General features: G+C 36.7%; 1 protein-coding gene across 1 annotated transcript in view; it reads left to right on the forward strand.

The window, feature by feature from the left end:
* DDR2 (discoidin domain receptor tyrosine kinase 2) overlaps window positions 1-12,466 on the forward strand; it is a 63,946-nt gene that overhangs the window by 13,924 nt on the left and 37,556 nt on the right. Inside the window, exons 4-6 of the mRNA XM_070939211.1 lie at window positions 6,289-6,391; window positions 7,478-7,709; window positions 11,283-11,430. Coding sequence (XP_070795312.1) covers window positions 6,289-6,391; window positions 7,478-7,709; window positions 11,283-11,430 — 483 coding nt within the window. The remainder of the gene's footprint in view (window positions 1-6,288; window positions 6,392-7,477; window positions 7,710-11,282; window positions 11,431-12,466) is intronic.

Raw genomic sequence — 12,466 nt, forward strand, 5'->3', positions numbered from 1 at the left:
CTTGTCCTTTCCACCAATATAATATGTCCCCATTTTGTAAGTAAAGAAATAAAAAAATAAATAACTTGCTAGTGTGCTTGTTTCACTAATCCCATTCCATGGTCCACTGCCCAGAATCATTGGTATATAAATTTAATAAATTATTGTTATGATGATGATGCATTAATCTAAATGTACTTGTTACATTTCCCTAGCAGTTTGAAGTCTGTTCTGAAGGGCTGCTATGAGAGGTGATAGTATAGTAGTATTCAAAAAATTATAAATGAATTAAAAGTCTAAAAAGCCATTCTAAGAATTATGTAGTATGGCAGAAACTTGCATTCAAAAAGCCTTTCCAAATTCTATAATCATAGTAACATGCAATGAAGCAGTCAGTTTGTGTGTATGTGGAATTAAATTATTCATCAATATTGTAGTTTTTGTTTTGCCTTCAATTAACAGGAAAAAGGAAAAGAAAAGAAAAAATATCATTATATAATGACATCTCATACATATAGTGTATATGGATATATAGAATTTTACTAAAAGGATTTGATTTGTCATAAGAACAAGCTTTGGTTCAATTTAGCTCAAATTAGTATAAATAAAAGTGGTGACAATAGCTTATCCAAAACAATAATTTGCAATAAAATTTGGCTTGTATTGTGTTATGTTCTTTCAGAAAATTATTATATATTCAAGGGACATTGAAGTTTGTATTTCACCACTATACATATATAATGTAAGTCATAGGATAACTCATAAAATGAAATCTTCCATTTTGTACCTTGGAAATTGTGAAATAATGGCTCTTTCAAAACAGAGTAGTCAACTTCTCAAAAAGCAAAATAAAGTTGTTTGGAAGAATAAGTAAATTTTTAAATGGTCTCTCATTCATTTCTTTAAATATCAGTATTTTACATCCTTTCTTGCAAAATCCATCTTTCTGCTTTCTGCTTCTAAGTGGATGAAAATAATTGATGAGATTATTTCATTATTAGGCAGTTGCTTTTCTTTCTCCAGAGGAGCTAGTACTCAAGTCTCAGAGAGATTTTTCGAGTAAGATGGCTGGTTTATTTTAGAAACTTCAGAATAGTTTCCCAAAGAAAACTCTAGGAGGTCAGTTAGGTACCACTGCAACTTTCTACAGGGCAGCCTGAGCTCTGATCCATTGCAACTAGACATGCTGTTTGATATATGGGCACAGGCCAAAATGCATGGAAGAAGTGAGCTTCTTGGAAGTGTTGTTCAGAACAATTGAGAGCAGAAACTGGATAAGTCCTACCAGGTTCTGTTGTAGAAATAAGATTTCAATATGAAAATATATCTGGCAAATGATGGAGACATCTAAAATGTTGATTATGGCACAGGTGAAAAATAGAACTAAGATAGAGTGATCTGTTTTTCCAGTTAGCACATTTTCAGAAAGCAAGATCATTGCAAAGAATTCCATTTTTAGCCTTGATTTTACATCAGCATGTCTTGGTTTTTCCCCTGCATATAACTTTTAAGCATTGCCCTCTGTCCATTTAATAGGAGAGAATTTTTCCTACTTTTATTTAATTTTTATTAGAAAAAACAAAAAAAATCACAAAAGAATACATCTCAAGATATTGAACAAAATTAATCTTATTCATTCACATTTAAATCAATGCATTTTTTCAAAAAGTGGGAGTGGGGGGAGGAAATTGTGGATATAACGATAGGAAATATGCTAACATTTCCCCTGGAAGAATGTCTCTGTTCCAATGTGTAGATTGTTTTATTCATTATTATTATGTAGCCCACTGAAAAGGTTCAATAAAAATATTTTTTATTGTAATAATAATAATAATAATAATAATAATAATAATAATAATAATAATAATAATAATTATTATTATTATTATTATTATTTTAGTGTATTGATCTTTATAAAATTAAAGGATGAACCAATAAAATGTCAACATTAATTTAGATTAAAACAAATTTAAAAAAGAATCGCTGAAAATGATAAAGTTCAGTTCTGAAAGAATAGCAAATAATGCTGTCCAAATACAGCAGTAATTCAGAGTGAACAGTTAGGAAGATCACCTCCAAAGGTTATCATTTTCAGTCTTAACTTCTGTTCAATACTTAATTGTATTAAGAATTGCATTTTTAAAACTTTGCTGGTATTGTTTCTAAACCATACAGCTCTCTTGTTCCCCAAATAGGTGCCCTAAATGAAAGTTGTTTTAAAACAATATTTTTATGAACATTCAATTACAACAGGTACCCTAGGAAAAAAATAATGTAATATTTGCATTTGAAGTTTGCATGGCCCTAAAAATAACCCACTTAGAGTGCAATGTTCAGTTACTACTGTATTAGCTTAAATAGTTTCACTAAATATTTATATTCCTGTACTCACTGCATCATATGTAAATCTGTCATCTAAACTTTTCTTAAGCTTAGGAAACACTAAACCTTTTCATAATTAACAGATAAACAACTGTCTAAACAATAACTGAAAATTGTTACAGTCTTCCAAGGTTCCACAGAAATGAATTCATCTATGGAAGTAAGACAATTTGCATATTTAGAATTAGCTGAATAAAAATACTTTCAAAAAGGTGAAAAAGTATGGGGGGATTATATTCAGTCTTCCTGAATGACAGAACCGTCTTTATCTAATTCCAAATGCAATACCACATGCAGTGTTTTAATCAGAAGATGAATGAGTTTAACAGTATTACACTACGTTTAGCTGAAACTTGTTAAATAAAGATTACTTTTAAATAAGTAAAAGCAACATTAGATCTCCTCCTACTCTTTTACAGCATGCATATTTCTCTTGCTGAATATGCAAATGAAATTTGCAGCTGGTTTTTAACAAGTCCAAAGTGCTTTCGCTGATAGTTTTTAAGCATTATTTATTTCATGTAAGTTTTGGATGAATAAAATTTTATTTTATTATTCATAAGTAATGTGAACTTATGCACGGTATCTTAAAATTTGAAGCTGTATTAAGCAATAATTATTTCTGTATATATTGTATATTGCACAGCAAGGTAAATGAAAATATTTAGAGTATGGTTTCTCAAAATTATGCCAACAAATCAGTGGAATACATGGAATGCAAAGAAGGGAGAACTCAGAAATTAAATCTTTACCTATATTGTTTTTAAGTGTGTTTTTCCCTTTTTTTCTTTTTCTTCTATTTTAAATACTACCACAGTCGAGATATGGTCTCTTAACTCACACATTTATACTTTTTATCATTATTATTGTAGAATCTGTTATATTGAGTAATAATTGATAGCCTCAGTAATTATCTGTTCATAGATAATATTTTTCTTGAAAATATATCTTTTTTAAATTAACAGGTTTACAATAAGACTAAATAAAAAAGCAATCACACTACATCAAATTAAACATTGATGTACCTTTTAAAAGATGGAAATGAATATATAATTCTATATTTGTACATATATATGTGTATTATTGGTAAATAAAGTTTTTTTTAACAGAAAGAAAGAAGGAAGAAAGAGTTACAGAATAGAATAATAACAGAGTTGGAAGGGACCTAGTAGGTGATGTAGTCCAACCCCTGCTCAAGCAGGAGACCTTATACCATTTCTGACAAGTGGCTGTCCAGTCTCTTCTTGAAAGCTTCCAGTGATGAAGCTCCCACAACTTCTGAAGGCAAGATGTTCCATTGGTTGATTGCTCTCACTGTCAGAAAATTTTATTTCTAGGTTGAATCTCTCCTTGATCAGTTTCCATCCATTGTTCCTTATATGGCATTCGAGTGCTTTGGAAAATACGTTGACCCCCCTCCTCTCTGTGACAGCCCTTCAAATATTGGAACACTGCTATTACGTCACTCCTGGTCCTTCTCTTCACTAAACTAGTCATACCCAGTTCTTGCAACCATTTTTCATATGTTTTAGCCTCCAGCCCCCTAATCATTTTTATTGCTCTTCTCTGCACTTTTTCAAGAGTCTCAACATCTTTTTTATAGTCTGGTGACCAAAACTGGATGCAGTATTCTAGGTGTGGTCTTACTAAGGCTTCATAAAGTGGTATTAGTACCTCATGTGATCTTGATTCAATCCTTCTATTAATGCAAGTTAACAGGATTGCATTGGCTTTTTTGGCTGCTGCTGCACACTGCTGGCTCATATTTAATTGATTGTCCACTAAGACTCTAAGATCCCTCTCACAGTTACTGCTATTAAGCCAGGTTTCATTTAATCTATATGTGTATTTTTGGTTTTTCTTGCCTAAGTGTAAGATTTTACTTTTCTCTACATTGAATTTCATTTTGTAAAAAGGGAAGGAAGGAGAAAGAAAGAAAGAAAGAAAGAAAGAAAGAAAGAAAGAAAGAAAGAAAGAAAGAAAGAAAGAGAAAGAAAGAAACTATATTAGCTATGAACTTTTTGACTTACTATAAAAAAACAAACATTTCTTTAAAAAAGTCATTTCCGAGTAAATATGAGCAAATCCTGGATTTTGCATGACTCTTCATGCTGAGAAGACTTGACTAGCAGGAATTCAATTTTTGTTTCAGAAAAGAGCATCTCCTGTGTAATCTCATTATACAAAGACAGAATGGATGAAAACCAAATTGGGTCTTTGTAATCCATCCAAAATTGTTAGGAAGGTGGACATAGCTCCTAGATATTTGCTGATTTGCTGATTAGAACCAAGTCAACACTGATAGAGCATTCTCCTCAATAGAGCAAAACTACAGTCTCCCCTAAGAGGCTGGCTTCCCCTTTTCCCCTGCATTCTATAAAGCCAAGTATAAGTAAGTGTTCAGAACAGTAGAAGAAAGAACAAGATGTCATGTCTATGAACATCAAAATACAAGGCCCAAAATATCTCTTCCGACTATCTACCCCTCTGCAAAAGATATGTGCTAAAACCCAAAAAGGAGGCCATAAATAACTAGGTTAGCTATATTGATAATATTCATTTTATTTCCAATTGTGAATTGTGAATGTAATTGTTGCTTCCTGTTGTTGTTTTTTATATTTCCGTTTTCTGAATAAATTTCTTTACATAGCTAAAATATGATGTGACTAATTTTATGAGGCAATTTCTTATTAAAACTTTCCTATTTGAAGATTGCACAACTTTAAAACCACCACTAAGCAAGAAATTGCTGAATTCACATACATCAAAAGGTTTCAGGTCATCTCAGAAAACACAATGAGTTGTTAACACATTACAATTGTTACATGAAAAGGTACTTGCAATTTGTCTTGCATATAATTTGCTTAACCAACATATCTTCCCTTCCCTTCCCCACAATCCCAATTTAAATACTACATCAGTTTAGCCACTTTATACATCTGATGGTGAGCTGCAGCTTACAAAAGCACATGCCTTTAAATAGAAAGCATTAATCAGAAAAGATGCTGTCCCCTGATTTTTGCCACCTTATACCAACTTGGCTGTGCTTTTATAATTGCTATGCTTTGTACTCAAGATTGGCTCAATAAGTGTTACTAAGTTCTGCATTTTGGGCAGCAAGATCCTGTTCTGTCCCCAACCACACACACACACACCAACAGACGTTCAAGAGTTAAAGACCAAACTAGTCAGCAAAATCCTTTTCCTTATGATAACGGAATTTGGCAACAACCTAGTGGCTTCCTGCCAAGAGTTTATTATTTACGAAGAGGAGAGATAACTTCTCCCCACTCCTGGTACATCAAAAGAAACAGTTCAATAATTATGGGGTCAATCAAGTCCAGAGATAATCCAGCAAAGTCTATAGCAAAAAGTCCAGCAATGCAGAATGGCGTGGAAGCTTTCAGCTTTGTTCGTCACAAGGTTTGACTGGCCACCACGCTCCCTCGGGCACGCCTTTTCTTCTGTTGCACGCACTTATCTCTGCGACGCTGGCATGGATCCAGCCAAGACTCATTACCCTCATCACTGTCCATCTGTGGCTGCGTGGACGTGCTTGGCCCCGGCCCTATCTCTTGCCCTTTGGCGGACACCGAAGGCATTGCCAGAGAGGAGGGTCCTGGAGAGGGAGGCCTTGCCAACTCCTCTCCTTCACTCTCGGAGTCCATAACAGATCCCCAAACCTTTTTCTTTCTGTTTACTGAAAGCTGAGCAGAGCTGTTCTGGGTAAAGGGGCCAACTTTCCTCCATCCCCAGCTATACTGAGGTTAAAAGTCTGGCCTTACTGGTAACAGCCTATCAAAAACCTTTTATTGGGAATTTTCTGGAAGAAGAAAAGGGGGTCTGCCAGGGAGGTTTAAATTCTCACTACTCATTTATAAGTGAATGATATATCTTTCTATCCTCTTCCTATCTCTTCTTCTGCAGCTATTTGTCGCTACCCCTTAGGTATGTCAGGTGGGCACATCCCTGATGAAGACATTTCTGCTTCAAGCCAATGGTCGGAATCCACAGCAGCCAAGTATGGAAGGTAAGAAGGATAGGAACCTGGGTGTCTTAGCCAGCTAGACTGATGTACCAGATTGCTTGAGGCTATAAATGTTTTTAGTTAATTCAGAAGTTTTACAATATAGTATCCAGATAAGTAGTTTAGGGTTAGGTTTAGAGTTATGATAAGAAATTAGCATGGCTAGGCTGATGACTACAGTATCCATGGCTTAGCCCCCTCAACAAATATATAAAATTTTAAAAATTTTTCAAATTATCTTTTGCTTTAATTTTTGGATATTGTAAATAAAAATCTGGCCCTTGATTATCAGCATCATTATGAATGAAGGAGTTTTGTTTTCTGAGCTACAAAAGAAGTATTTGTAGTTTTGGGATGCCTTAGTCCTCTTTTCACACTTTCCCTATCGATGCTGGGCATGAACATGAAACAATGTGGCCTTAGATACATTTTGGGGAACCTGACAAACCCTGTGTCCTAGTTGACTTTATTTTGTTTAAGTACTTTCAGGAACAAATAAAATGGAAGCAAACATGATACAATAGAAAGCACCAATTTCAACATATAGTTAACATTTCATACTTCATCAGTTTCAGTTTCATATTGCGTACTTAGATCTGGGCCTTCACGTGTTGTTTTAGAGATTTCAGTTAATTAAGTTTAAGAGCCTAAAAAAGTCATTATGCTGTCTACTGAGTTGTTTGCATTTTGCTGCAATTAGCTGGAATAAGTTGAAAATCATTCAGTACAAGCATTTGGACAACATACAATAATTGGACCTCATGATATCCTTGTAGTTCTAGACTTGTCAGTTGATCTCACATTTCAAACTAGGGTTTTAGTTCCCAGTCTTGTGTTTATCTTGTCATGTTCCTTCCATTAACATCATTGCCATGAATTCATGCTGAATGGGAATTGAGAAGCTTGGGTCATATGGATGTGCCGGGGACACAAAAGCACTGAAAAAAGAAGTTCTGGGCCTGCTCTTCAGATAATGAGGCAACAACATAGTACAACATAGTTGGTAATGCATAGAGGCTTGAAAGATAAAGATATAGCTTTGGGATGATGGACAAGAACAGCCATTTTTTCCCCTTTGCTTTTCCTTAGACTAGGATCAGAAGATGGTGATGGTGCATGGTGCCCTGAAGTCCCTGTGGAGCCCGATGATCTCAAAGAGTTCCTGGAGGTTGATTTACATGAGTTGCATTTTATCACCTTAGTAGGGACACAAGGCCGACATGCAGGAGGCCATGGCAATGAATTTGCTCCAATGTACAAAATTAATTACAGCCGGGATGGCACTCGCTGGATTTCTTGGCAAAACAGGCATGGAAGGCAGGTAAGAAAGGAAGAAAAGGGGATTGTGATGTTATTGTAATTGTCCATTATTAAGCATGAAACATCTGGTTGTATTTAAAGACTGAACTGTTTTTAGGCTTTATTTATTTATTTTCTGTCTCTAAATGGGAGGCAACCTATCTAATTCTGAAGACTAAAGAAGGCAGAGCTACTGCTAGCATAAAATGTATATTAGCTGTTATCAAATAGTTTCTGTTAAACATAGCTGTGATTTTCAAGAAATATTAACAATTGATGAACTTGGATGAAATGTTTAAACATTTTGTTTCTGAATGCAGAATGTCCATGATTTTCACTGTGAGTTCCACAATAGAAACTCTGGACTGATCTGTGATCACTATTAACTGAAAGTAACTGTGAGCAGCTGTTTGAGTTAGCTCTATAAAGGACAGGCTTAAATAATGTATGATGGTGCTTAACTAGTGTGTCCAAAATTTATGCCAAGTGTTCATGGCATAACTGATGTTTTTAATCCTTGGGTTGAAGAAGTGAACACTTACTTTGATCTCATGTTGAACTTTCATCAGTGAGGGGGAGATGTCTTTAGAGGGGATTCAAAAAAATCAAGGTGGTGTCATGGGCAGAAGGAATAACTTTGAGGTATAGGAAGAGTAGCAATCAAGACAAGGTCCACTTTTTCCTACCCTGGACTCAATTAAAAGAAATAAAGACTACAGAATGAATGAATGAATAAAATCTGAGTCCAGAGCAGAAATGTAAACTGAAAGAGCATCTCAGGCAAGATATTTCCTAATTTTCACCCAGATAAACAGAGGGAGGGAGTAAGTACATTCAGACTTGCGATAACAATAACGTTATAATAAAAGTAGGATTAGCATGTATAACTTTAGTTCCCTAGACTGGTCTACCTCAAAGGGCTAACAGATGGTAACCACAACCAGGTAATGAAAGTTCTGCCCTGTTTGCACAGGGAAAAAGGCAAGGTACCATCTTGATTTTTCTCTCTCTCTTTCATACCCACAACCAACACACACACACACACACACACACACACACACACACACACACACACACACACCATTTGCAGACATTTCTGCCATCCCCACCTTAGAGTAGAAAGGGAGCCTGGTTGGCTCCAAATATTACTGGTAATTCATATAATATGATTGTGGTGACTTGCTTGTTTCTTTTTTTGTGGTTAGTAGTCTGTTTTATTCACACTCAACTGTTATTATTCCAGCAGTGGGAGCTGTAGATCTGCAAAAGGAAAACAGCCTAATTTTCACCATGGTAGAAAACCTATAACTCAATCATTCCACTTCAGACCACAGAAATTATTTGACTATATGTTTTAACAAAATTCCTGCCCATGAAATGCTTAATAGAGAAGATGCAGGATGTTCTCCATAATTTATTTGATCCAAATTACATTTTAGCTTCTGTTTCCTTCATAATGGAAGAACTCTAGAGAAGAACACTATCAAACGGGCACTATATTAGATTTAGGAAAATGGTGCAGGATAGAAGCAGATAATCTAGTGTACTCTAGATATTTTAGATTTCAACTCTCATCAGATGTGATCACTATGAACAATGGGAGATGAGGTCTAAGTATTTCATGGGTACCAAGTTCTTACAGAGCACTGGAGTTAAAGAAAATGTCATGCAGGGTGGGGATTTTATTAATTGAGTAATCTCCTTGTTCCTATAGTTTAAAAAAATATTCAGATTAATCATGGGTCTCCTAATGTGCAATCTGGTCTTTCAGCATGAAGACCAATTTATAATGGATTTTCAACATTCTGATAAAACTGATAAAAATTCCCAAAACTGGAAAGTGAGCCAGTTTATATGTAATGCTAAGAAAATATTTATTTATGTTTGTGAAAAAGTCATAGTAACTCCTCTATATTTTGGATACCTTATGCAAAACCCTGGCTCCCTTGAGAGGGCCATAATCTTGGGAGTGAAAGAAAGATGACTACCAGCCACAAGACTGGTGATCTCAATTACAGCAGTGATGGATGTACTGGAAGCATCTGAAAAGCCAGGTTTGGAGACATAATTGTTTTGGAGGAGGTCAATCTATGTGGTCAGTGGTCACTGAGTCAACACCAATTTGCTGGCACATAATCCAAATATATATATATATATGTGTGTGTGTGTGTGTGTGTGTGTGTGTATGTAGGTCTTTGGTTATTTGGGTTTTCTCCCGCATAAAATTGGAGGTGTCTTGGCAACGTTTCGACGAAGTCTCATTCGTCATCTTCAGGCTGGTGTTTTCGGCTGGAAATGGCTGGAAACCCACCCTTATTGACAAACAAGTCCCTAATACAAAGAATGACACCAGACCCACACTCATGAGAGCCACACAGGATATAACCACCACACATCCACGCAGAAAGCAGACTCAAACCCACACTGATGATGAAGCATGACCACGGACCAGAAGCCAGACCACAGCTGCATCATTAGCCACTTTAAACCCCTCCAATCCATACATGAAGCAGACTGACACCCACCATGAAGAGGTAGCACGGCCATGAACATGAAGCCAAACAACAGCAACACAGCTCACCAGCTCAAATCCCCCTGCTACTCAGACTAACCTGAGCACAACCAAGCCCCCACCCAAACAGAACACATACCCATCCAATCAGAGCACAGCCAACCCCCCATCCAATCAGAGCACAGCCAAACCGCCAACCAATCAGAACACACCTCCACCCAATCAGAACACAGCCAAGCTCCCACCCAATCAGTTCACACCCCCACTGGCAGTTAAAAAGAAGAAACAGCTGCGATCACACACATTGCTCCTAGAAGCACGAAGCCGAAAACACCAGCCTGAAGATGACGAATGAGACTTCGTCGAAACGTTGCCAAGACACCTCCAATTTTACGTGGGAGAAAACACGAATAACCAAAGACCTACATACAAACACCCGCGAAAACCTCAGAATATATATATATTCAGGGCAATATATATATATATATTCTTATATACACACACTTAATCTATGTTAATATCATATATAAAAATCAGAGTCACTATGTTATATAGGGACATTATAGGGCAACTATAGTATATCATGGAGACTTGGCAAGATGATAGAGGAGTTCTATAGGAGCCCATCAACTACTGGTCAAAATAGTGAGCAAAGATTAGTTTGCTAATTTAGATTATCTTCCATCTCCCTTTCCAGGCTTCTGGAGTGTTCAGAATGTACCTTCTGAATGATTGGATGAAAGTGTATTGGCTGTCCCAGTTTTTATAAGCTCTGGCAGAGCTGACACAACAAAGTCAGTGTGACAAAAAAAATGTTTTGCTCTGGTTTCAAATAAATTGTGGCAAAATAAAACAAAAAAGCTCAGTTTCTTTAAAACTAGCCAATATTGCATAACTGGGCCCAGACTGGTACCAGCTGCTCATGTGGAAATGCCCTGAATTGAACCAAATGGAAATATGCTATGTTATCTTCATACATATTTAGATGACAGTTGATAATTTAGCATGACTAAATTCCTTCTGCTCATGCTTATTGGCCAATAACCTTCTCCTCTGTCTTTCATTTCCTTTTCTTCTCGTCAGGTACTTGAAGGAAACACTAATCCATATGACATTGTCCTCAAGGACCTGGAGCCACCTATTATTGGGCGATTCATTCGCTTTATCCCAGTGACTGATCACTCTACAAATGTGTGTCTCAGAGTCGAGCTGTATGGTTGTGTTTGGTTGGGTAAGCACAACAACCTTTGAAGAGGATTCATGCTGAAAGAATACTTCAGTCAGGGAACAGCAGATGGATAAAGGAGAGGTCCTAAGACCCAAATTGTCAATAGGCTAAAAGATGCAAAAGGTTGATGTTTGCAGAGATGTGCATTGCGAAATTGTCTAGTGTTTCTCTGCCTCAACAAACTTTAACATGTGTGGACGTTAACTCTCAACTGAAGTCCACACATCTTAAGGTTGCTGAGGTTGAGAAACACTGATCTAGAAAATCAAATAGGAATCGAATAGAATAAAACTTTATTACGGTCCTCGACCAGCAATAAACATACAATAAATTAAAAATAATACTGACATTAATCATGAATAGTAACAGATCTAGAAAATCAAGCCTACTCTCTGCCTGTGTGGAATGCAAGTACAACCTTCCTATACAGAGATAAGCACAAAAAATATTGTTCTATAAGTGTAAACAGAAGCTGATTTTTACAGATAGTCTTGATTTGCCCAGGAAGAACCAGCTAGAGGGCGTGTGTGTTGTATGTGTGTGTGATGGAGTAGATTCCCATTGCCACCCCTGGATATTCAAGGAACATAATGCATGTTGGTGCTGTGGAATGAAATTGGACTTACATTTGCCAGGAAATATACTATGACAATGGTAGCGAACCTTTTATTCACCAAGTGCCGAACAGGTACGTGCTTCGTGCACTTTGTGTGCGCATGCTATCCATGCTAACATGCGGCTCCTCCCCCATGCACTGCATGTGCAACTGCATCATCTGTACATGTGCACGGCTTTCACACATGCCCCCCATGCGCTGCATGTGCAACCATACCATCTGCGCATGTGTGCGGCTTTCACACGTGCCCCCGTGCAGTGCGCATGCAACACACTGTGCTTGTGCACGGTTTTCACATGCACAATGCATGTGCATGAACATCATCTACACATGCGTGCGCTGCATGCAAGTACTCTCACATGCATGCACAAACATTCGCACATGCACAGAAGAGCTCCAAAGACCAGCTGGGTCCCCTGAATT

The sequence above is a fragment of the Pituophis catenifer genome, unplaced genomic scaffold (assembly GCF_029215685.1).
Source record: "Pituophis catenifer annectens isolate HBS135680 unplaced genomic scaffold, rPitCat1.0.hap2 SCAF_3, whole genome shotgun sequence".
Taxonomy (NCBI): Eukaryota; Metazoa; Chordata; class Lepidosauria; order Squamata; family Colubridae; genus Pituophis; species Pituophis catenifer.